This window comes from Dermacentor variabilis, chromosome 1 (genome assembly GCF_050947875.1).
Source record: "Dermacentor variabilis isolate Ectoservices chromosome 1, ASM5094787v1, whole genome shotgun sequence".
Classification (NCBI taxonomy): Eukaryota; Metazoa; Arthropoda; class Arachnida; order Ixodida; family Ixodidae; genus Dermacentor; species Dermacentor variabilis.
This window is the reverse complement of record NC_134568.1, coordinates 150,967,536-150,993,390: the sequence shown is the minus strand read 5'-3', so window position 1 is coordinate 150,993,390 and position 25,855 is coordinate 150,967,536. Positions and strand designations below refer to the sequence as shown.

Below are 25,855 nucleotides of genomic sequence, written 5' to 3'. Positions count from 1 at the left end.
ATTTTGGTTGCAAATGCAAGTAGTGACAGAAGTCTGTCTAGTCTTAGTAGCATTGCCTGCTATGTATGAAGTAGAGTATAATTGCAATAGACTTCTAATTTGGCCTTGATGGGACCAACTTGATTGATCTAATTATTCAGCAGGTCGAATTAATAGAACAGGCAGATAAAAAATACACCCAAACACACTGCTGCCTTATTACTCCAAATTTAACTTGCACACAATTTTTATGGGTTCATAGTAGAAAATAAGGTTGATTACATCTAATGGGGACTCTATCTTCCTTTAAAGAAAGTGGCATGCCTGATTCTGGCAACTGGGAATAACAGGACACTTGCAGAGCTTACCTATACAGAATGGAAGTTTATTTACACTTAGTGTCTATCATCATCAATTTCAGACAGCTTCATATTGCTGTCCATGGACCATGACATGTCGCCTTCCTTCAGCTCCATGGCATTTGATGTTCTGCGTTTCTAAAACTGCTCCTCTATAATTACAAACAGGATGAGGCTGACTTTGCACTAATCACTTTGGCAATTCGTCCCGCGGTGCATGCAAGTTTCCGTAGCACCAAAAACAATGTGTCTCTGCTGCTGCTCACTTAGCGTGCCAAATAATCCTAAAATTAGCTTTCGTATTTAAGCCTGAACGCGGTGCATTGTTGTCACGATGCTATGCATAAACTTGTTCTGCTGGTATCTTGTGATGACTGTGGTGATGACTACGGTAGGTTGTGGTTAATGCTGTAAACATGGTTTTGGTTTCATACCTCATTTAAACAAGCGGCCAATTCTTGACCCCCTTTCTAGATTCTAGTGCCCCCCTTTGGAAAAGGGGGGCACTAGAATCTGGTAAATATGCTAATAGTTCATTGTGAACTCGTTTTTGCTTTGAAATTTGCCAAAGGCAGGCTAAAATTCAGCATTTTCTGTGAGAGATAATGTGTTTGGTGCACTCATTGTACCCTAGCACTGCCAAGAGATCTTGCAGCCATTGAAGTCATGATATTGCCATTTGGTTTGGCAAGCAAGTCTGTGCTGACTAGTCACAAATTATTTGGTAAGGGCCAATTTCAGGATTGAAATTACGAATAGTCCACAGAAATAATGTATGCAGGGGTGGAAATGCCCAACATAATTTTGTAGCAATTTTTGGAGCAGGTAAAACTTTATTCTGGAACAGATTAGAGATTCTGATTTTGGAGCAGTCTGTAGTGTATATATCTTGCTATTGGAGTAAGCAGTCTGGAGCATGCAAATTTTAGTTTAGAGCATCAATATGATTAAGTGGGGGCAACAGCCACAAAACCTTACATTCTGCAGCATTAAATAAGTTGGAAAGCAGCCTAAAGGCATTTCTCATATATTTTTGTACGAAGTGCTGGTAGAGTGGCTGGTGGTGTTTTCAAACTTATGTGAAGAAGCTAGGGTTAATGAACACCACAGTGGTTTATACAAAACACTTCTGTGTAATGTAACAGCACGAACTATCTCAAACTAAGATTCTGCACGTAACTGACTTCGCTTTGCCACTCGCAACATCATCTGAAGTTTGCATCGAGTGATTCGGTGTATGCCCCCTGAATGAGCTAAAAGTAGCAACATTCCTCCTCTCGTGGCCTCCCCTTCAAGTCGCCTCACCACACACACCTTCCCTCGCCACTCACATCCTCAGTTGCTCTTTTGATCACGTTTCGCAGCACTGTGATCGCTGCAATATCAGGATTCATGATTGCCGCTGTTGTGGTTTCTCCGCACTACGATCAACAGCAATTGTCATGGTGCCCATGGCAAGTTAAAAAAAAGCTGTGCAGGCAGCAGCAGTGTGCCTGTTTTCATGGAACCGGTGCCAGCACAACCATGTGACTCTGCTCCACCAACAGGGAGGCACGGATAAGCCTCGTCCTTCTTGCCTGCCCTCGCTAGATAAGATTGTTACCTTTGCTTTTATTTAGGAGCGGGAGGAGGGGGGGGGCTAATTGGGTGCAGATGTTTGCACCCACTTATGACCAGAATAGGAAAGCTACTTTTACAAGACCTCCAAGACCAACCACACAACGTTCTCCACCGTGCCGACTACCTTTCGCAGACATCTGCTGGAGCCAAAACTGTTCTGGTGCAGCATGGCACATTTTTCGCCGGTTTTCTGTTTTTGTGCAATTTGGTGCAGCAATTTGCATGAATATTAAAATGGTGCAATTGGCACAGGATTACCACCCCTGTATATAAGTGCTGACAGGGATCAAATTAACCAGATTCAAATTAGCGAAGGTGTACTGTACCATGAAAGCTATGGCATGTGACATTCATCAGTGCCAGCTAGTAAAGGTGGGCCTCACGAGGTTGATACCTCAATTTCAATTTGACCTATCCTCACAAAATGAGGTTGAGGGAGGGCTGGCGGCTACTAGAAATTCCAAGTGAGGTAAACAATTACAATCAACATCACGGGCTAGTTTAGGGTGCTTGAGGCCAGAGGTTTCCACATCTACTTGGGTGCATATGTGCTCTTCTTCAAAAATGAGTAAACTTTTACCTAAGCAGTAAGGTGGCATGGGGGGACCATACTATGTTTCACAGCTAAAATCTACTACTGAACAATTACTTCATGAAGCATTGCATTAAATTTGCTCTATCACGGTTCTGTGCCTCGTGTATCAAAGGGGTTGGTCTATTTTTACATGATTTATGAATAAGAAACACAGTTTGGCATTCAGTACCCGACCTCAAACCTACAAAATAATGTTTAGTTTGAGAACTCAACTTTCGCATAGTGAGGTTGAGGAGAGGTTGCTGGTGGCTGCTAAAAATTGGTGAGGTATCTGAAAGCACCTCAGCGTCATGTGACAAGGCTGACTGAAAGTCATCAAACCTGATTGGAGGTTAAAGCGAAGTCAACTTTTGTGAGGTCATTTGCCCACCTTTGCTGGCTATACCACAAATGCAAACATCTAAAGTTTATTGCCGACTAACTCTATGAGGCACAAGTGATAGGGAACTGCAAGTGTGAGCCAGACAATCTTTTTCTATGCTTGCAAATTTGGAACACCCACTTGCATTCTCTATTTCACCAAACTTTCTGCCAGAATATCAAGCTTCTCATTTCTTTTTGCACTTTTAATTTGAGTGTCATGGCTGAAATAGAAACAAGATGTTGCATTACATCAGGAAAGAAAATGCTTTGCATAATTACATTCTCAAACAAGATAACTAGCCCTGCACAAATCTTAACACATCAGCAAACCATCATACAGTTACCTCATGTGAATGGATGGGCAGTATGGTGGGAATTTCAGAGGCACATTTTAATTTGATCCTTTGGTAGTTCAAACTGATTATAGTTAAAGGGAAGCTGAAACACTTTTCGAAAAAAAAGAGTTCTCTGCGGCATTCTACAGTTTTGAGTCCCCTGAACACGAATATCTGGTTCAAAAAGGGCGGAAACAAACGCAAGCGGCTGTTTTTTCATGAAAACGCGCACCAGCGCCTCAGGGCATCGCGCGAACGCCGCTGTTGCCCGTGATTGGTCGGGGTCGCTGTGACGTCATTCGTGGCAGTCGCCGGTCGGCGCCGCCGTTTCAGAGCGTAGCACGCTGTTCTGTTCTGGCTTCATAGCTGAGTTGTAAGCATTATGGAACGTTCTCGCTGTCTCGGACAGCTTGTATTTTTGCCGTACATGTTCGAACCGACAGCCGATACGGAAAACGATGGCGGCAACGGCGGCAACGACGATGTTGAGTGTGCCAACAGCGAGGGCGATGTGTGCACCTTCTCGCGCGTTGGAAATCTTAGCTGGTACGTATGTTGTTGTTTTTTTCATGTAGCTGCACGTTCCAATGACGGGAGAAAAAATGCGCTAAAGTGTCACTGGGAACATGCTACTGGAAGAATGCCGAAGCACTAACTTCTCATTGGATTGTAAACACGGGTGCAATTCCGCGATGTCAAGCACCTTGCCGCTGCTTGTCTAAAGTCCCTTGGTTTTTTGGGTGTTGTTACACGATCGCGAACATAAGTGCCGCGTTTCAAAGCGCGCACATGCAGTACTGCGAGGTACAGTCATGGAAGTTGCTTATCATAAACATCCAGAGATGGCCAGAGGTATTATATGTGCAATATTCATACTATAATTCGACGGCTTTGCGATTGTGGCTCGATCAAGAATCGGTATGCGTGCTCCATGCTAGTGTTTACATAAAGATATTGGGCAGTTTTAGCACCGCCGTGTGGTAAACACGATAACTGCAACCGTGCGTCGAATGTCACTAGGCAAGCCTATACTCCATTTCATACCTCAGGTGCAACGCTGTGGAAGCTACGCACGAAGTCCGGTTACCAAAATTTACTCCCGGCCACGGCGGCCGCATTTCGATGGGGGCGAAATGCGAAAACACCCGTGCGATTAGATTTAGGTGCACGTTAAAGATCCCCAGGTGGTCGAAATTTCCGGAGTCCTCCACTACGGCGTGCCTCATAATCAGAAAGTGGTTTTGGCACGTAAAACCCCATAATTTAATTTATTTATATTTCACCAAAATTTATTACTGCGCGCGTTTCCTTCTATGCTTCGCAGCGTGCCTGCGGCGTTTGCTCGCGCGAGCATGCACGTGAAGCTGCCGCGACGGGCTGCAATTAAAAAATGTCGAAAAGAAAATTAATTTAAAAGAACGTGTTGGCAGCCGTATAAGTACACGGATTGTTTCTATGGGTAAATTCTTTTTTTTTCATTCATATATTTCATATTTTTTCATTTCATTCATTTTTCATTCGTTTGTTTTGTTTTGTTTTTCATATATGGAAAACTTTCTCCAAAATCGGGTCAAGAAACACCGAACTTTCACTAAGTGCGAACGCAGCCACTGCAAGAAGTATCTCAAGCCTCCACAGCGTTGCACCTGATGTATGAAGCGGAGTGTAGCAACGCTAGCAACAACGCGTTTCCGGATTTGTCGTAAGGCTATCCGGCTATCGCGGAAATGGTCCGAGCACAGCACAGTTGATTTCGTCGGCACGAACTTATCTCTCCTCACCGCACGGACCCACTGCGCTGCAAGCTTCTTGTCCTTCGGTAACCTATGAAACACCACATCGTCTCGCCCGCCTGTGTTCGCGCAGCCGAATGCTGCACAGAACGAGGGCATCCTTGGCTGTAGACACTCATGCAGCACAGAAGGAAAGAACAGTTTACGAAAATCGCAAAAGATAACAAACGTGAGCGGCGGCGGCGGCAGATCTCTCGTAGCGTCGTTCAGTAAAGCGCAGGACGGAAAGAGGCATGCCAGCACATGCCAGCACGCCGGTCCGGCAGCTCGGTCCCCGCGAATGACGTCACTCTCGCCGGTTCTCTCCTCTGGCAACCACTTCACCCGGCGCCCCGGGAAGCGATGGGGACGTGTCCGCGGGGGTGATTTAGAAAGCGATTTCCGCCCCTTATATTAAAAAAACGAAGAAAAAAATTTCGGAACCGTAAATTATTAGGTCTGTTCTTCCCAATCCCAGCAATTGATGGAAATTGAAAACCGTTTCAGCTTCCCTTTAAACCAGAATAAAGCCTGAATGATTTAAATACAAATCGCTGGCCAGCCACTATGAACCGGCTAGAAAAATTCAAGCCAACGCCAGGAAAAAAATGTTCCGATCAGAGTTTGCAAATGATTTTTTGTCATTTCGTTTGGCTGAAGCTCAGTACTGCCACCAGGATGAACTATTTGGTATGATGAATGAAAGAGAACCAGCGTAAGTGCTGCAATTTAAATTCCTTCAACATTCAAGAGATGAATTTACCTCACTGTGGGATTTTTTTCTTCTGACCAGAAAAAATGAACTACTGAACAGCCTGTGCTGCTTTATTTTTTATTACGATTTATTGCTACAATAAATGATTTTCTGATTGAGTTCGGTGCGTCTACTGATTCACTTTGACTGCAACATCTTCCTCTTCATCTGCATAATGATCCAAGAATTCACTGCATGCAATCATGAACTTCTCAGTAGTTGGTGGACACTTCAGTTCAACCTTTGTGATGAATGTACCTACAAAGAATGGGAGTTTTAGAACTTGCGTATACTACTTCAGACAAGGTTGTATCAATTCAACAAGAATACACATGCAAAACAGCAATTCACATTACTTACCTGGCACATGCTGTTTGTACAGTGCATTTGCTTCATAGCAGCACCAGACACTGCTTGGTGCTGCCACGAAGCAAATACTATCTTTTCCATTTTACAAAGTGGCTATGTCACCTTTCCTGAAGCTGAGCTCTATGCCATCCACTCAGTCATGACAGTGGCTACGGATCATACAGACTACAAAGCCAACCGCATTAGCATCTGTTAGGACTCTCAAGATGATGTCTGTTCCCGAGATTCCCAATGCACTCACAGTGGTATGTATGGTTAGGTGTATTCACAGGAAAACTAGACAAAGATAGTTAAGGTCACTGTACACTCGATACCTAGTTGCACTGACATCCAGAGAGATAGACAGATGATAGCTGCCGGTGGTAAATGCCATTCAGGTGGTTGAATTTCTCCAGCAGGTAGAGATTACCATCAGTGAGGACCCCAAAAATCAATTATGGCCACTGTCAAGCAGCTTCAGGTGGCTGAGTCGACAGCAAAGCTTTCTGTACACGGTGTCATTAACTGCACTCCTTAGCAATGGATTTGCTTGCTCCTACAGGGTATGTGTGACCCAAGGGCGGTAGCTGGCTATGAACTTTTGCAGCTATGTCAGCCTAAATGTGGCATCCTAGTTCACCATACTCAAACTTACTACATTGCTACATATGGGAGGCGTCACTGACCAGTTTCACCCTTACAACAGATATTATTATTGCATACTGGCAGGTGCACAAAAGAGAAAATTAACTAAGAAAACGTCACCAAGTCTGCTGCCAGAGCTTGAGTGCCCCTCCTGCAAAGCACTAGGCAGGCCAGCCCTGCATTCCATAGTAGCCACCAAAAGTACGCAGGGATAATACTACCACTGTACAAATAGATTATCACCTAACAAGTAGAGACCCAAGAATGTCTCCAGGCCCTCTATGAATTTGCAGAAGAGACAGGCATACTATGAATAATTTAAAACTGCACAGCTACTTCCCGCCTATTTCCCTTCCCAACTTCTTACAGACCCATTTTCTTTATGCTTCTGCCACCCCCTTAACTGACCCATCCTAGCCAAATAAATCATTAATGAATTACTCATTCATTTCAATGACTGCATTATCCCACTTTGTTTATAAGCAGGCCAAGCCAAACGAAAAAGGTTGCAACAGTGGGAAGGTTGACTTCGCAGAAATCCATTATAGAAATAACACTTAAAAAAAATGAATACTTTCCGATGTGTTCCGGGGTCATGAAGTATTTGAGGACATAATGACAACTTCACAAATAGCAACAAAAATTCAGACAATATTCATATATTTCTAAATTTTCTACACAGTTCCCTAGCACTCTTCAATAAGATCTGCATCAATTATTAACTGAATTCGGCTTCAATAACTGCTGTATGCTCAGATCACATAGTGTGTGTATTGATAAGTTGTGCATTCACGACAGCAGTATTTACAGGGTGTCCACCAAGTTGACATTTCCAAATTCCCTGAGTTTTCCAGGTTTGTTTCAAAACTTTGTTTTATGTCAAGATAGGCTGACACCATGTAGTCCGATTATGTCACTCTCTAGCAAGCATATTAAAAATAAAAAGCGACTTAATCCAGTTTGAATAGTAAGGAATAGAATTTATTTTACTCCAAAAGAAAACAGAATGGAGGGGTTAGTAAAATGCACAGCAAATAAAATAACTTCGAAAAAAAAAAGGTAAAACCCATTGCAAATCCAGTCGAATATTCTCAAATGCGAATAAAAAGGAGATACATACGGAAGCAAATATTTTCAAATATGAACTATTTTCATCAACTGATAGCAAGCTCACTGGTATGAGGTGCGAACTTTGTCAGAAGTGCTCACAACAGCTGGTGAGTCAACCTCGGCTGTCATATCAGCCTGCGCACAATAGAGAATTTTAGTGCGTTCGGCATTCCGGCAAGCGCGGGCGGTTTGCCGGTTTAGCGGAGGCGTAAACGTGAGCAGCCACATTGGTGGCGCCAGCTGGTGGCCCAAAGCTCAACCACACAAACACAAAGCTTATTACTCTATTCTGCTTAGCTGCTGGTGTAAATGTTCGACAGTGGTGTAATCATGTTCACAATTAAGCCGCTGCCGAAAATTTGCACCAGCAGCGAAGCAGAATACAGAGGGTTACCGCAATTTTAGTTCTGTGTTTGTCTGGTTGAGCTCTGTGCCACCAGGAGCTGCACCGCTCCGGCTGCTCATGTTTATGCCCCCGCCCATCCGGCAATCTGCCCAAACCACCTAGGTCCGTTTGCCAGAATAGCGGACATGCTAAAAGTCTATTGCCTCAGTGTTGCGCTTCACTGCTTTAAACAGTTTATTTTGGTTTAGATGAGGGACATCTGCATCTTGTTTTTTTAACTCAAGCTCCTTCAAAGATGTGATGGCACGCTTCCTTTCCCGTTCATTCCTCGATGCATAGGTCATTTGTGTTCTCGTCCTCCTTCCGCCGCGCATTCGCCCCACGGACCATTTTAAGTATCATCTTGGTCAGTTGTACAATTAACGTCCGATTTTTTGGACTCCCTAGGGGCCGCGAAAATGTCCGAAAAATCGGGCAGTTCGAAAAAATGAATACATGTCTTTTATTGTTCTTAAGGGCTCAAATTGCCACAGGCACATCCGAAAAGCTCTGAAGGCCTGCCAGCACACTTATTAGGCACATCGGTGCTCGTACTGTGATAGGAAATGGTGGTTGCACGCGTGTATAATTAAGGTATATATACTGTGTCTCGTGACCCTTCCCACGCTTGCTATGCTTCACCGCAATACTTTCGCGTATGCTTCACGGCGTAACAATACTGTATTGAGGCGAAGCTGACTCTCTGGAACCGGTATTATGCAACGCACCGTGCTTTCCGAGCTTCGAAGCCAATCGCGAGGACCACAACGGCGGAGTCGGTGCCATTGCTGACAGCGGCGAATTCTTTTAATGAAAGCCATGGCACAGAACGGCGAGAAGCTGAATAGCGAACGTCGAAGCAGCTAAGCCTTGCTGTGGTGGCAACGACTGCCAGCCGATCTGCGTGCGAGGGCGCTGGTTCGAAGCGGTGGTGGCTTTGATTAATGCCGTTTCGGACCTGCGGTCACGGCAAAATGTCCGGAAAATCGGGCGGCGAAAGGTTCTTGCGTCCAAAATTTCAGATGTATTCGAAGACGTTCTAAGGGGTACGTGGTGGTGCCGCGAAGCCGTCCGAATTATGGGGAATCCGGAAAGTCGGCAGCTGACTGTACACTGGCAACTCCTCCAGCCGACGGCACGGCATCAAAGACAATTCGTTGCGACTCCTTTCTGTTACTCGAGCCAGCATTACCGCGACTTTCGTTCTCTTTCAATGAAATTACAGCTAATTTTCCCTGACAGAAGCACAAATTCCCTGAGCTTTCCCTGAGATTCCCCCCCCCCCATACTACTCAAAATCCCTGAGAATTCCCGGTTTTCCCGGTTGGTAGACGCCCTGATTAACAATTTTTTTAGCATCATGAGGCTGTTTGTGTCTCCCTTTCAGTGATGCCCTCCCCATACACAGTGGTATTCAGAAAGAACTACACAAAACAAAGCACAATAAAGAGGCCAGGCACAGTACTACTCTCCATTTTCAATACCATGCACCAACTATTTCAACAGCAAACTCTCTTGACATATCAGTATAGCAGGTTTAAATATTGGGAATCAGAATGCCACATTGCAGGTGACATGGCTGCAAAAGTTCACAGCCAGTCACACGCGCAGGCCGCAGCAAGCCTGTGAGCGGAATAAATTCTATTACTTTTGAATGGCGCGTGCCGGTAGGTAGAAAACATGACTCTTGGCTCTTCCACCTGAAGCTGCTTGGAAATGGCCATCACTATTCAGCATGCTCGCTCATGATAGCCTCCACATGCCGGGGAAACTCAACCACATTCCATTAATGATGTTTGACTGCTAGCAGCACTTATTTCACTTTGTCACAAATCACACTTCACTGTGAGCTCTTGTCTCAGCCTGAAAACAAAGGATTTTGCTACAAGGTGGTGTACTCCTTGGGGATGTTTTCGGTGACGTTTGCGGCGGACAGACATGGTTTTCCAGGGCTCTGTGGCGGTCACGAAAACATAAGTTTTCTTGTGCATGCTTTGAACTTGCTTCTGTTTTTTATTTACTGATTTTTTAGCTTTTAAATAGGAATTGGCTAGTTTTCTTTTTTTTTTTTTTCCTTTTTGGTGTGTGCAGGTGTGTTTTGTGTATATTTCATTTTGAAGGTTAGTTAGAACATCCTTTCGTGCCACGTGTTTCAGCACGTGCAACCATGCGGGATGTTAAGTTTTTATAGCCTTTAAATAGTAGTTTAGAAGTCTCAAGACTATTAGCCATAGTGGTTGTAGTATGTGCATTGGTATCGGCAATATTACTTTGGAAGGACGGTGAGAGTGGGGCCGCATGTTTGAACAAGTGTGAACATGTGTCCTACCTTAAGTCTGTGCAGCATTTATTGCTTCCAAAAAATTGGTGATAATTTCTTTGCAGCATTTTAAGGATTTAGATTCTGTGTGTATTGGACGTTGCAACAAGGCATGTGCTCTGAAAGCTTCGCTGTTTGTATTAGAAAAAGCTAAGTGCAACACATGGCAAAAAAGACTGTTCAGCGTGCAGTGTGCGGGGGGTCCCTCAAGGTAGATGAGGGGACGGATGAGAATGGAGAGGAAATCGAGTAAATCGGCAGACACTGTGATGTCGATGCTAGGCTGAAGAAAATGGAGGCTTTCACGGATGAGCTTGTCAAACAGCTTGAAGAGCTAAAAAATGAGCTAAATATGGAGCGTGATGCATGGAAGGCTGTGGAAAAAAAGACTTCAGGCAGTCAAGGAAAAGCTGAACAGGGCGTCCATCGTGAATGAGCAAGGTCATGACAATAAAACGCTGTCTCCCGACGCGACAGGAGAGAGCATGTCAACAAAGCATGTGGAATGTGCGTAACGTGGGGAGGGGGTAGCATGAAGAGCTGCACCTACCTTGATGCAGCCACAAAGGGAAAGAAGGAATGCAGGGGTCAATGCCCCTTGTCAAGTCCAAATCACACAGAAAAGGATGACAAAGAGAAGCAGGGAGAGGCCTCGGCAGTAGGAGAGAGTGAAAGGGTGATTATTGCCGGCGATTCAAACCTGGCTAGGTGCTCAGAGGCAATTGTGGAGAGGGTGAAAATGACAAAAGAGTGGCGGTAGAGAGATTTCCAGGATGTACATTGGGTGCTGTCATGGAGCGAGCAAAAGCAAAGCTCGCAGAAAATGCCCATGGGCGCAACCTCGTCGTAGTAGTAGGTGGGCTAAATGACATCCTAAATAGAAAAGGGCAGGACTAGCCCAGCACTTGGCAAAGGGGGTAGACGGCTTGCGCGAGCTGTCCCCTTAGGTGCAGATCGTGGTGTGCACGGTGCCAGAGACGCCTGTACGTGACGGTAACGCACAAAGAGCCATAGTGGCTGCTAATGAGGCTATATGGACAATGAGCCGAAAGAAAGGATTCGAGCTTGTAGAAGTAAACAGGGAAGTGAGAAGGTGTGGTGGTTTCCATTGAGACGGGATCCATTTCAATCACAGGCTTGGACGAGAAGGGGGCTGGCACATTGTTGGTCGCACGGTTGCTTTTTTGGGGGGCCCACGGGTGATCAGGAGGCCTATGTAGTTAGTAATGAAGAAGGTCCCGTAGGGGAACCTTGGAATAGCATCGCTGTCAACACGAGAAAAAGGAGGAAAACAAGAAAGAGAGCTCGCCATGCAAATAGGGTACATAAACATGCAGGGCGGCAGAAGAGAGGAAAAGTGGGTAGAGATTGAGCAATTAAATAGAGAACAAATAGGGGTGTATGCGGTTACAGAAACACACCTTAGACACTCGGAAGAGCCACCAGTGATTGATAATTATGTTTGGGAAGGGTACAAAAGAACTAAGTCTGAAAGAAAGGAGGGGGAGTCGGAGTGCTCATCCATCAGGGAGCCAAATGGAAAAGATCGTTGGTTGTCAAGTACAATGAGTAGAAAGAAAACTTGGCTGGCTGTAATGCATTCGTGGACTGGAAATAATTGCAGAGATAAGGATCAAGACTTAGTGGAATGTCTAAGTGCTGATATTAAGGGTTTTGGGAATGGTGCTGAAATGATCCTATTAGGTGAAATTAACGCCCACATACAGGATCTAGATGGCTATATTGACAACAATGAGAAGTCAATGCTAGATCTTTGTGAGCAACATAACCTCGTTATCATGAATACAGGGCCTAAGTGTAAAGGGCGGATCACGTGGGAAGTGGGAAACTGCCAATCAACCACTGATTACTGTCTGATGACAGAAGGAATCCATGATAAGTTGAGAGAAATGGTCATTGATGAGGAAGGGTATAGCAGCATAGGGAATGACCATAAACACATCATTTTGAACATAGGATATGTAGTTGGGAAAGAGAGCAAGGAGTGTTAAATGGCCAGCCCAAATTTGAAAGCTGGACAAATAGATATAGCCACAAAAGACGAGGAAGGACTTGGCAAATGGCCAAGTAAAAAGTGGGAATATAATGAGCTTCTAAGTGAAATAATGACAGAAATACGGAAAGAGAAACAACATGTTCGTTGGAAAGGAAAAAAGAAACTGAAAAGCTGGTGGAACAGGGAGATACGAGAAGCGATCACCGAACGACAGAAAGCATCCAGAGAGCACAGGCAGGCAAAAAAAGTGCGGTTGCTGCAGGATGAAGTAGCCAGTAAATGGGAAATATATCGGGAGAAACAATCTATGGTTCAAATACTGGTGCAAGCAAAGATAAAAGGTGAAAGTGAATGTTGGTTGTCAGAAATGTTACTAAAAAAAGGTTACTAAAAGAACACAAAATAAAAGATCCGTTTGTTAATGTTGAGCTAACTAAAAGCCATGCATCTTGGTGCGTCAACTTGCAAAGATTCCAGGCCAACCAAGAATTAAGGAGCCATGCTGAATCTCAGCATGGCTGCTGAGATTCAGTGCACAGCAAATGCAAAGCAGATGCAAAGAAAATGGTAATGTTTCGTTCTCTCAGATCATGAAAAACATTGTCAAGGCGACACTCTTCATTTTGCACTTGGTATTTTGATTATAACATTAAGGCATACAAACTACAAGGTGGAAAATCAGTGTTCATGATGCAATTTTGAGATATGCGAGAGGTACGAACGAGGTTTGTCCCAAAAGGTCATGCAGTGAGTTAGCAAAAACGTGAGAGAGGGTTTAGCAGTGCCACTCTCTCCTCTCGAAAGGACCCTTTTACCTCTAGTATGAGCTGGACTGCTGTATGACAAGGCAGAATTTTATTCATGGACTTTTTGTGTTTTAACACAGTTTAGTACTTGTCAAAATGTAGATAGATGAACAGACAGTACAAATCATCAATATCAAATTTCATGTGAAATTGGGCATGAATGGTGCAGAAATTCATCGAATGTTGCAAAAGGCCTATGGAAAGGATGCCCTAAAGGAAAGAACTGCGTTTTGGGTTCAGTGTATTCAGGAACGCTGTGAAGACCCCAAGGACGATGCAAGATAGGGATGCCCCTCTATTTCACGCAAAGATAAAAACATTGATTGTGTGTGTTCTATTGTGCTTTGCAACCGCTGAATGACTATTAAAATTATATCAAAAGCACTTGGTTTGGGAAAGTCATCCGCTCACTAAATTTTGAATGAGAATTTGGAAACGAAGAATGTTTGTGCCAATATGCCGAAACCACTGACTCCTGAGCAAAAGCTGTAACGGAAAGAATTTTGCATTGATTGGAAAACTTCAATCAACAGCGATGAATTCTTGCAAAGTGTTGTCGCCAGGGACGAAATTTGGATTTATGAATATGTGATATTGAGCTGAAGTCACAGAGCAAAGAGTGCAAAAAGTAAAAATGAGCCAAGAAAAAAAAGAAGGGTACTGAAAAACAAAGCAAAAACGAAACTCATGTTGATAAGGTATGCTTTTTGACTGCCATGGAATTGTACACCACAATTTGTACCTGAAGATTGATTTGTCAATGCAGCTTTCTATGTGGAGGCCCTGAAGAGTGTGAAAGATTGTGTGCACCACGTGCAACTGAATTTGTCAAAAGGAAGCCGTTCGATTCTGCACCACGATAATGCCCCTGTGCACTCGGCATTGGTAGTGTGCAAGTTTTTGGCACACGATTCGATCACTGTGCTGCAAGACTCTTCCTACTCGCCAGATTAAGCCTCCCTTCAACTTGTTTTTTTTTTTGTTCTCCAAATGCAAACTAGTGTTCCAGGAACAGCATTTCGGAAATGTGACAACTATTCAAAAGGAAACAACAACACTGCTGAAGCGCTTAACTGAAGAGGACTTCCAAGGGTGCTTCCAGCAACAGAAGAGGTGTATTCCGTCTAAAGGGGATATATTTTGAAATTTGACCATATCTATATTTGAAAGTTTGAGAAATTAATTTTTTTTACTATGCACTGCAAAAGCTTTCGGGACAGACCTCGTATATTTCTGTCAACCCAAAATGATAAAAAATTTTCATTACGCAAATATAGGAAAAATCGCACTCACACACTCTTCGAACATGTCAGTTAGAAGGAGTGCTCTGAAATTTTCTCTGGACCACCAAACAGTGTTTCTTTTAATGAATTAAACTTGCAAATTTAAATTTCAGGCTGAATGTATGGCTTATTACATCAAAGTTCAACTGGCTCCACTGATAACAAAGAAAAATGTGTCAACAACACGGGTATAAAACAAAAATACAATGTTTTTTCTTTTGAACTGTTTTCACGTTGCCTCAGCAGCTAAAGTATCCTTTATGTCAAACTCTGTCAAATGTACAGCTGAGAATAAACTCCACAATTATATTTTATTTTTTTCATGCATAATGCTGTTTCTGAATTGCTTGGGAACTCTATTTGTTAATGCAGTCAGTGTGTCAAACAGTGTAGAAAGACAACAAGACTATTACCTGGATCAGTTCCTTTTGGCTTGAATCCGTCAATATGAATTAGTAGAGTTCTGATATTGTCCATGAGATGCTCAGTTGGCATGCTGAGCTAATTAGAAAATAAACGATTAAAAAAAAGAAAGCCCACAAGACAGTGAACCACACATTTACAGCAGCTATTAAACTGTTAACATGAAAAATGTTGAATGTGCTGATTTTCAGGACACTAGTAACGTTCAAAATGCTTTATGGTTTAGGATTTTCGTTCCCATCTGACCAATCACCCTGATTGCCTATTATTCTATAAATTAGCATTACAAATGTAAGCTTGTTTTGTTAAAGAGATGTTGACAGACACATCACTGTAAGACATTACAAAAACAATATTTAACAGGCTTTTTCTTTCAAGGCTCACACATTTATGCCTCTTTTCTGTAATCAGGTTCATCATAACAGCAAACTAATTGATATGCAATCATTATAACTGCTTATGATTTCAGTTTTATGCCACCTGTGTTCTTTAACGTGCATCTAAATCCAAAAAGTGCACGAGTTCTTTCTTTTTTTTTTTTTTCATTCTACTTCCATCTGAATGTGGCTGCTACAGCAAAGACTCAAATTTGCAACCTCATGCTCAACAGTTGAATGCCATAGCCCTTGAGCCAACTTGGCAGGTTGTGGACGATAGTCATGGTGTTTTTAAACACAAGATAGGTTACTTTCCTGTGTGCAACATTTTTTATTTCTACTTCAAGTTTTACACGAGCTAATGCTAGGCACCATCCTCTAATCGTGCTTCATACATTTCACATGTTCCAAATCCAACCATCTGCTGCTGCAGTGACTGCCAGTTTTCCCAATAGCTAGCACGTGCTCCGGATTAATCTGGACCGTTTGGCATCCTTTAAAAGGCTCCTGAAGCGGTTCAGTCAAATTTTGTAGATGCGTAGGGTACAGCTAAAGTTAATCGTTCGCACCACAATTTGTAAATCTTATTTTAAGAGAGTTACGGACGATTACAAGTTACCCTCCTCCGTAGCCATGCATTTTCTTTTCAACTCGTTTGCCGAGTGATCGGGGCTAAGCTCCGCCTTCACTGGCTCTGTGACATGGTGGCACGTCGTGTTGTCTACTTCCGGTTCTCTAGCAGCGAGTGCGTGAAGCCTCTCCAACCTTTCTGCCAGCTGCTTGGCAGTCGACCCCAAGCAAGATCCATCGAAGCAGTGTGCGTTGCAAATATTCTGTCGCAGCGCCGAAAGTGTCTGGTATTCCGGTAACCACAGGCAAGCTGGGCATTTCAACGGAATGGTGGAGGCATAAACTCAAACTGATGAAGGGACTTTAGCGTAGACGTATGTGAGCGGCCTGATCGGTCTACATGGTCCAGCCACCTGGTGGCGCAGAGATTAACCAGCCAAACAAAGAGCTAATATTGCTCTAACCAAATGGAAAACATTTTAAACATTTACAAAAACAATGTGTTATTGATTGCGATCCTTTGAAATATTTACACCAGCAGCAAAGAAGAATGCACTTCGTTACTGCTACTGTGTTTGGTTGAACACTGTGCCACCAGGTGGCTGCACCATGCAGACCACTCACGTTTGCACTTCTGCTCATCCCGTGAAACGGCATGGTCAAACGTCCAGGCCCTGTCCCCTTGCGCTTGCGTTTACTCGAATACCGGACTTGCAAAATGCTATTGTGGTAGTAATCCTCTGGTGTAAACTGATGGCCGCAAATGCGCAAATCCTGGCGCCAATCGGATAGCAACAGTCCGATGCGCTGGAGACACTCCACTCATCTGCTGCCTTGCAGAGGGACACAATGTTGCAGCTTAACATGTTGCCAGTCGCTACGTTTGCAGCCCACTACGCAACAAAGGCGAATCATGGCGTTCGCGAAAAGACTGAGACCGACATTGACCGCGGAGCTCTCGTCAAAACGAAGCATGTTGTAACACAAGCAAACAACACTTGCTGTGTGCCGGAAGTGCTTAAAAGTGTACTGAGAAATTGTTCTTGAGCATTCTCTTTCTGTTGCTTTCTTTTTATAGAAACAAATTAACTCACATTCCAACTATTACGAACAACATTTGCTGACCATAAAGTTGAAAAAATTATTGATGACGCGCCCTGGGCAGCCAATCGGATAGCTTGCCCTACTGCATCAATTGGGTGAATGACGTCAAATGGGTAGGGGCGGCTGAAAATTCAGCTGAGCAGTGTGCTGCGATCGGCAGCAATGTACATATTTAAAACCTTATAACAAATGACATGTTTTACGCGGAACACTTAGATGCGTCAATTAATTATCAGAAGGACCTACTCTAACGACTCAGTACATTTGTAAAAAACCGTCAAAACCTTTTCAGGGTCCCTTTAAGAGCCCTGCAACATCTTTTTGAAAAGTGAAGATACTGTCTGGTATAAAGGGTGTCTCTTCATGAACCTTTTCCAATAAAATGTTTTTGAATGTGCCTTGTATGGATTGAATTGTTGGGATTCAAATACTGCTGCTGCCACTCCTTTGTGGAATTACCCACCTTTTTGTTGTTTGAACTGCACTCAAAGCTGTGCACTGTGCCCACGAGAACGCCCACGAGAACGCCCACCATGCTTCACCCACCAGCACGCTGCGTTTGTGTATCAGCTGCCTTTGAAATTGTGTGACGCACTCTTATGTCTAGTTTGTAGAGTTTCTAAGCCAATATGCTAGAGGGAAAGCTGGCGCCAGTGTCTGTGCAGATTTCTTGAGTGGCACTTCAATAAACATAGGCGCCATTGGAAGCACTACATGGATTTGGATTAAGTATGCCTATCTGGCTTCGAACGAAGTTGTGAATTATTACACGTATAGTATTGGACTTTTGAAGCAGATTTTTCTCTAGCCAAATCATTGTACAGCAATACTTAGCTTCATTTAGCCTGTAATTTCTACAATTCGATGGTTATTGGATTATTACTAGCAAGAGCAACTGTTAGGAATACTAATAGTTTATTTTTTTTAGAACTGGCATGACCGGTAAGCGCTGCTTACTGAACAATGTCCAGAATATATTTAGGCAGTGGTAATTCTGAATAAAATTATTTGTAATTGAAATACTTAACTGCTCTAAAGAAATATTGTGAGGCCATCACGCAACACAATTGTACCACAAAAAACAATAAGAGCTGCAATGTGCTGTCGTAATGAATATGTGCCGAATCATAGACAAATTCGTATGTTGCTCATGTTTCCTGTGGTAGCTGAAAGAGTGCAGCACCACATTTCTCTAGAGTAATGTCCCACCACCCAAACTTTGTCATAGTATCAGCGCAGTAGTAGTATCATTCTCTGCCTCCAGAGGGCACCACAGCCCCATCAGTGAAGACATCTCTATTATTTTGCTTCTGCCAAAGGAACTGCTTAGTTCTGATGTTTAAGGAAACTTTGCCAGCAGCCAGTATATTTATTTCAGCTTAAGAGTACGTGAAAGAAGTGGTAGGGTAATTGAAAAGTTGAAGGAAAGGACAGGTAGCCATTAGTGCATAATTACAGGCTTCACGCACACAAATAATCTTCAGCTCAGATGTTCACGCCAATATTGTCTCGTGACTTGGCAAGTTTGTTTACCATATTCAAAGTGTTCTAGGGCTTCAGTTAACATGCCTCTAAATTGAAGGGCACAAGTGCTTTTGTATCCTACCTCTATCGAAACATGGCTGAGAATCAAAACCGCAAGCTTGTGCTCAGGCCCACTGGGCCACCACGGCACCCATTGCACCACTTCATATGGGGAATAGCGGCTACAACAGCACTTAACATAGAGTGAAGCCCTAATGTGCCTACATTTAAGGGCATCACAATTAATAAGTGATTTCACATTAGTCTACATGCTATTCCTATAACATTGTTCAAAAATTCCAAATGCCCTGCTTTGAATACTCACCAGTGATACCAATAGAAAACTCTGATGAGGTTTAAAAGCTTTTATAACAGCCAAACAGCTGAACCAATTTTTGGGTAACAGCTGTTTACTAGGAACATTCGAATAGAGAAATTTCTTAATCGAATACAAATATCAGAGAAACGACTACTGAATATTAAATATTTTATTTCTAGAGACAGTCAAATATGGGCTGCGCGGAGCCCTTATCGTAGAAAAAAATAAGGGAGAGGGGCCTTACTGACATTACTTACATGGACTATTTACATGCATATATGTAATGCCAACTGCAAATGGACGTACAGTAAACTTAGGCCCTTGTAAATGTGAAAGAACTGCTTTGTTATCAGGTGCACTATAACAATGACAGTGATGGGAAAAAAAGAAAGAACAGTATGTCACTAGATACACATAGTTGCAAGTTCATCCACGGAGAGAAGTATGATACTGCAACACCGTATGTTATTTTAAAGGGATGGACACATAGAGAAAATTGCTAAACTGCTAAATAGTAAACTGTTTTGCTTAAATCAACACAACAAATTCGCATGTAGGCTGCCTAAAAGTAAGGAATTCATAATGAATGACTGAAAATTATTGAGCACCAGTTATTTGCCCTGTGCATTCACTCAGAAACTGGTGCCCCCACACAGTAACCACAGCCTCTCCGTAGCAAAATCATTCTGAACAATCTTCACATTTATAGTTCACTTTGCTTTGAGACTCAATTATCTGGTGTTATCCCTTACACATTGCAAGGGAAGTAACATTTAACATAATTCTTGAATTGAATATGAATCAAGTGGCAATAATATTTACGGTTTTAAGTGCCAAAACCACTTTCTGATTATGAGGCATGCCGTAGTGGAGGACTCCGGAAATTTTGACCACCTGGGGTTCTTTAACGTGCACCTAAATCTAAGCACACGGGTGTTTTCGCATTTCGCCCCCATCGAAATGCGGCCGCCGTGGCCGGGATTCGATCCCGCGACCTCGTGCTCAGCAGCCCAACACCATAGCCACTGAGCAACCACGGCGGGTTAATCAAGTGGCAAAGGCTATTTAATTAATATTAGAAATTTCGAATATTCGCACACTCCTACTGCTTACTTTTCCAACAGGGACTTCCACGAAGCCATAGTCTAACTCTTGCTTATCACTCTTGGAAGTGAAATCGATGCCTTTGAAGTAGCCTCGCACCAAGCCAGGAAGGTCATTCGTGACTTTTCCTTCAACATAAAAGTAAACAAAATAAAATCAGGAATCTAAATTTAGCTACAGTCATGCATCCAAGTTTCTGTGAATCATTAAATGACTTAACGATGAAGCCAAATGTTAACGAATTTTTAACAATGGCTACTGCTAGAAAATGCCGGTAGCTTTACATCTACCATACATGGTCATAACATTGTGGTAGCACTGTCAACTGCACAAGCTTGGCAATTAAGACCATGATATACTTACAATACTCTGCGCTTGGGAAACAGGCAACAGAAGTGGCACTGATAGCATGTCCTGATACTTTTCATAGCACCCAAGCAAAAAAAATTTTCTCATTCAGCCAATCAGTGTGCACTATTGGGGAATGCTGTTCATGCCAATCAAGGCCAGCAGAATATAAACGGTGATTGAATGCCTAGAGATGCAAGCCATTGTTAATGTATGTATACAGTATCAGATTACTTCCCCAGACACTTCTTTTTTTCAGTACTATACGATTTAGTGGCTGGGACGAGATGTATTCAAACTGGGCCTGAGGCTGTATTTCTTAATGATGCTTGTTATTTTATATTCTTTTCACCCTTTGTCATAGGCTCACATGAAGCCCCACCCAAACTATTTGAGGAATTAGCCGGTTGGTGAGCAAGAAGAAAAGAATGGAATAAAATGGGAAGAACCTTTACAAAATACAACCCCTGTAGTTTAATACAAACACACACACACACACACACACACAAAAGAGGAGGGGGGTGGGGGGAGATCACAGCACCATGCTTGATCACACTTTCCAAGCACTTACCATTAGCTAGCAACGGTAACTTCGTTTTGAGCAAGCCTCTTAGCTGAGGCAGATCTTGCATAATGTCCACATGTGCCAAAATATAGTCGAAATGTTTCGTGTCTAGTTCCCCAGTAAGTATCTGCAAATAAATTTTGAAAGCGGTCTTAATTTCTAGTGAGTGAGATATACCAAAATTAGGAAGGGAGAACAGTCAACAAATCCATATTGTATGACCACATGCACTTACACCTAGTGGCTCACAAAGCATTATTTCGGTCTGACGCATTTCACTGGCAGTGTTCTATACAGTGAGAGCTCATTTTTACTTGACAGGAACAATCACTGTTCAAATGTCTTCCAAGAAGTTCATTTGGTCTTACCCTTTTAATGACAGTTGTGCCACCTGCTACTTCTGCCCCAGCCTCAAGTGACTCGGAAGCCAAATCTGTGCTCTGCAAGGTAATAATTGTAATGTCCAAACACAGTGCCCAATTTCTCAATCCGCTATAGCATACCTTGCAGAGGGCAATGATCCTCTTCTCTCTCTTTGTGATAGAGAATGGATGATTGTAGAGCACAGTCCCTGAAAAATCTTCTCGAAACTTTGTCTGTATTAATGAACAGAAACATAATGACAGAAAAAAAAGATGCTCTTAAAAGTTAAAAAGCTAGTTGATTTGAATGAGAACCTGAAAATGCAAAGAAAGCACTACTATTATGGGCTCAATACAGCTACTACTTCCTGGTATGGCCATTATTTCAATTATTTTGAGCAGGTGGCCACTTTATTATCGACACTTTACGAACATGCCCTTGTGCAGTTTCCTGTTTGGAAGTCATCACATAACATTACGCTTACTGCGGTAGACTACAGTGGACAACGCAACAGCTGCAACAAAGCATTTGGGGTCTTTGTAGCACTGACACCACATACCAGGCTCATCTTGTGTGTTTTCATGTGTTCAAGATGATGCACATTTGTACGAACCTTACTTTAGTGCAAAGCCACCACTGGTAATGAAACATGCAACTTCTTTGTCTGTGCCAAAGTAGCAGACCAGCCTGCATTCCATGTGCATCACAGCAATCTCTTACAGAGCATGGCAGTTGCCATGGGGATATGGTGTATACAAGATGCATTAAAAAAATTTAAAAGCCAAAACAGAAAATTCTAGCTTGCAAATTAGTGCTTATGTTTGTGATTTTCTCCAGCAACATGTCCGTAGCTCTGCAGTCATACTAATCGGTGACTTTAACCTAGCTGATATAAATTGGAGTATCATGCACCACACCTCACAGGGTTCAGAGGCTTTATTCGATTTAATGTTAAATTTCAACCTCCATCAATTTGTTTCATGCCAAACGCACTTTCAAGGAACAGCCACAAGTATATTAGATCTAATACTCATTAGTAGTCACCTTAGCCTTAACAACGCTCAAGTTGATGTTGTTGAGGGTATCTCAGACCACAGAGTGCCCATCTGCCGGTTAACACTCGATCACAGCTTACACTTTCAATCAATAGTAACTCAAGTTCCAAACTTCAGTAAAGCAGATGACGCCAGCATACTAACTTACTTAGCTCATGAATTTGACGTGTTCATGGAATTGAGCTGTGATCCTGCCACAAATGTAAATGACTTCTGGCTATGATTCAAGTAGATTTTTTATTACTGCATGAATAACTTTATTGCACTACAGCTTATACGGCCCCAAAGAAATATCCCCTGGATAGCAAGAGAAATCCTACATGCAAAGCAGAAAGTTAAACGACTACAGAAAACAGTAAAGAAAAAGTGCTGCAGCATGAATGTATCAAAACTAAGAACAATGAGCAAAACAAAAATGAAAACAAAGTGAAAGCTGGAGCCAACGTTTCAACAAATGGACTTGTCTTCAAGGCGACATATGCTTTCCTCGCCACAGTAGTTACTGTGCATTGTGGCCAGAAAGGCATATGTCGCCTTGAAGAAAAGTCCACTTGTCGAAATATTTATGAGGGGAAAACTAGAGCAAAGCACAATGTAATTGTAATTTATTTTGCATAACAGCGACTCTCTATTCCGTGGCGTGCTAGGCAAGAACCCCTGCACATGAGCGCCTGCCACCCAGTGCAGGGGAACAAAAAAACAAACAAATGAACAAATGAATACATAATGACAGGAGTGAGTGAGTATGGGATGAGAGGGAAGTAGAGTAAAATGCAAAGAAATAAGAATGATGCGAGAATTGTCAGATTCAAAATATGATGGAGATGACGATGGTCAGAAGTGAGACGGAGAAAAGAAACAGTGGCTCCATGATGGAGGGAGGTGGAGTCATAGGAAAAGAAAACTGGGGTGGGACACAAAAGTGCATTTGTCATGCCCAATTGACCCTTGCCTGCGGCAATCTGTGTGAAGGGAGGAAAAAAAAAAGTGCTGCTTTAAAGTGGTCCAAAATTATTCACAGCATGAAAATTTGTTCCACACTGGTAGCTGCACAGACACTCTAACAGATCATTATTCATCAAAATTTGTGGTATAGATGAAGTAAAAGCAGAGTTGCCATGTTTTGAAGAAACTGAGTGCAGCAAGTCCTTGCTACCACATTCTCCTCACAATGCATTTCCTCCCCATTTCCACAAACATTTCTGATGCAGCTTTGTATATTTTCTATGCATGCAGGACCGAAAATGTACAAAGCTGTTCTGGCACACAAATGCCTTTTAGATAAAAAGTAGGAGTAGACACTAGTGCCTGCTGGTTGCTTTGCTTACTTCACCTAGGACAAAAGCAGAGCTGTGGACACTTGCTATTCACAAGTAGTGCAACTTAGCCTGCTCAAGAAAAGTGGCGATTTGCGCTGTTAGGTTTCATTGGTCTAATTTAACAATAAGCACTAGAAGCAAGGCATGTAGTCAATACATTTGCTTGAGATTCATGCAACTGCTACAAAGTGATGATAGACCAATAAGTATGCTAAAGATTCTGACTGTCGCAAAGGTGCAGCTGATATCATCTTAACCTGCCAAGGAGAATGGTGCCAACAAGTGAGCAGATTCTTTTCGTTCTACTCTGTGAACTCATTGCAATATGGAGTGCCATATTTTGCAGATAAGTGCTGTGGTGTGCACTATGCACTGCATTTGCTCATTCCAAATGTATAGGTCTATTTAGGCCCCTCTAAAACGCGACTTAGCTTTCATTTATGACATTACATGCATTGGAGAAGGTGTCGTACCTTTTTCTTCGTTTTTAAGCTTAGCTCTACGAATGCATAAAGGAGTGCATCTGGATCATCCAAAACAGTCGGGTGATGCGTTTCTCTGTGCATGGCTATCGCTTCAGCAGTGGGATACAAAGTTGGCATGTACTTGTCCGTGTAGAAAACGTCGTCAAGCGGTGGCTCCTTGAGCCGATCTTCGTAAGTCTCTCTTCGAGGTCCGACGAGGAGCTTTCTGCGCACGATGGAAACGTTACAGCACAAGATGCCATGCATGCTTTCGCTGCGCCTACCAACGTTGATTCACAAACAAAACTGCACAGTCAGATTTAATAATAAATCAACTCAATTACTAGGCATACTAAAGGGCTGAAAAGTGGTATCCGGTGCCGCTTACCTTGACTTCATCCAAGCAAGCTTGTCTTTTTCGGGAGGTTTCTCAAGTTTTCTTTGCCTGTTACGTTTTTGCGCGGCTAATATTAACTTCTGGTGCCTTTGGGTGGCATACGATCGTATCTAACATAAAAGAGGTTATGTCACACAAGCTCCACGAAATTACACTCAAGAGAAGGGCAATTCTCTCACACTCACTTGTGGAGTTTCCCCAGCGGTGACCATCAAGCAAGGCGCGTGGGTGCGCACCATAGTCCTCAAAGATGGGGCTGGAATAGAAATCAATGCGTTGAAGAAATTTACCCCATTTCGAAAACGCGGCTGTTAGTATACTTAGCCACGGGCGCACACGGGATACTACGAAGGCCGCCATGCTTCCATAGAGTCAGGATCGGGGTAACGTGATTGTCATTTCGCAGTAAACTAGCAATTCGTTCTTATTATAAAATTTATAAATGATATTTTCTGGAGGTAAATTAAAATAATGGTAAATAATTTTATAAAGAATGATAAAGTTGTTTTTATTTTGACGGAAATGTTCTGTTTTCTTGCGGTGGACTTCGTTTTTGTGATACCATGATGGGAAAGTAGCTGCTCTCACTGATAGGCTCATTCGAAAAAAAAAAAAAAAAGTGAAATTCGAAACAGGCTTCTCTCGGTCGGATATTCGGTTCATTCGTTATTAAATGAAGGTGCGTAAACTTATAATATGCATGGTACGTAATGTTCTGCCAGCAGTGCTTCTGATAAGATGCTTTTTGAGTGTATAAGGAGAGTTGCGGAGCCTTGTACGCGGACGCTTCTCGTTTGTGTGAAGCTGGTGGGGAGTGATGACGGCTTGTGGAATTTATGTCGCATATTTATTATTGCAATATTGTGGTACGGGCCATCACTTGCTTGCCTTGGAAGTGATACACTTGTAGCTAAGAAGAGCGTGCATTTTGCGTGTTCCGTGAAGTGATCATGTGCACCATTTGCGTGGCGGCAGATGTCACTTGTCATGCTACCGTGCTCCGAATTGAAACCCTACTGTAAGTGTGTAACCAGTGATCTTTAGTGCCATACCTGTACGGAACATCGCTGGCATGTGCGTCTGTGCTCGTCTGCTGTTCCAGTAGAATGTAGAAAATAGCGGGAACTGTGCGTGGCCCTCGAAAGCAGTGCTCATCGACGGTGGCACCGACATCGGCGCGTGTTCTTCGACAACTTGCAACTTGGCCATCTACAACGTGATGCATGTGTTCA

The 25,855-nt window shown here is 42.9% G+C and overlaps 2 protein-coding genes across 5 annotated transcripts in view; one reads left to right on the top strand and one right to left on the bottom strand.

Annotated features, from left to right (window-relative positions):
- Nucleotides 1–2,985: 2,985 nt before the first annotated feature.
- On the bottom strand, nucleotides 2,986–25,832 carry mRpL1 (mitochondrial ribosomal protein L1). Of its 3 annotated transcripts, none has more exons than XM_075697656.1 (10): nucleotides 25,676–25,832; nucleotides 24,809–24,879; nucleotides 24,615–24,733; nucleotides 24,236–24,452; nucleotides 21,529–21,621; nucleotides 21,394–21,465; nucleotides 21,032–21,152; nucleotides 20,122–20,240; nucleotides 15,105–15,192; nucleotides 2,986–3,137 (listed from the first exon to the last, which is right to left on the bottom strand). In XM_075697656.1, the coding sequence occupies exons 1-10, from the start codon at nucleotides 25,830–25,832 to the stop codon at nucleotides 3,070–3,072; spliced, it is 1,125 nt and encodes a 374-aa protein (XP_075553771.1). In that variant the 3' UTR covers nucleotides 2,986–3,069. The 3 variants fall into 3 exon arrangements, with proteins under 3 accessions (XP_075553771.1, XP_075553769.1, XP_075553772.1); XM_075697654.1 differs by lacking the exon at nucleotides 2,986–3,137 and adding an exon at nucleotides 5,842–6,035; XM_075697657.1 differs by lacking the exons at nucleotides 2,986–3,137; nucleotides 25,676–25,832 and adding exons at nucleotides 5,842–6,035; nucleotides 24,944–25,079.
- The window catches only part of twin (CCR4-NOT transcription complex subunit 6-like twin), a 313,182-nt gene continuing 312,484 nt past the window's right edge, over nucleotides 25,158–25,855 (top strand). The window contains exon 1 of one of the 2 annotated variants that reach the window (XM_075697646.1): nucleotides 25,158–25,302. Coding sequence is in view for 1 of the 2 variants with exons in the window: in XM_075697642.1 (XP_075553757.1) it covers nucleotides 25,320–25,326 (7 nt within the window). In the remaining variant the exon portion in view is untranslated. Of the gene's footprint in view, nucleotides 25,327–25,855 lie in introns of both variants that reach the window. The other variant, XM_075697642.1, reaches the window with a different exon arrangement.

Bases quoted from the DNA above. Each gene is read 5' to 3' on its own strand.
- mRpL1 (XM_075697654.1), bottom strand. From the start codon at position 25,832: ATGGCCAAGTTGCAAGTTGTCGAAGAACACGCGCCGATGTCGGTGCCA. The intron at 21,622-24,235 runs GTACGACACCTT...TCATTAATACAG, and splicing joins GCTTAAAAACGAAGAAAAAG to ACAAAGTTTCGAGAAGATTT. The intron at 20,241-21,031 runs GTAAGTGCTTGG...TTTATGTTGAAG, and splicing joins GTTACCGTTGCTAGCTAATG to GAAAAGTCACGAATGACCTT.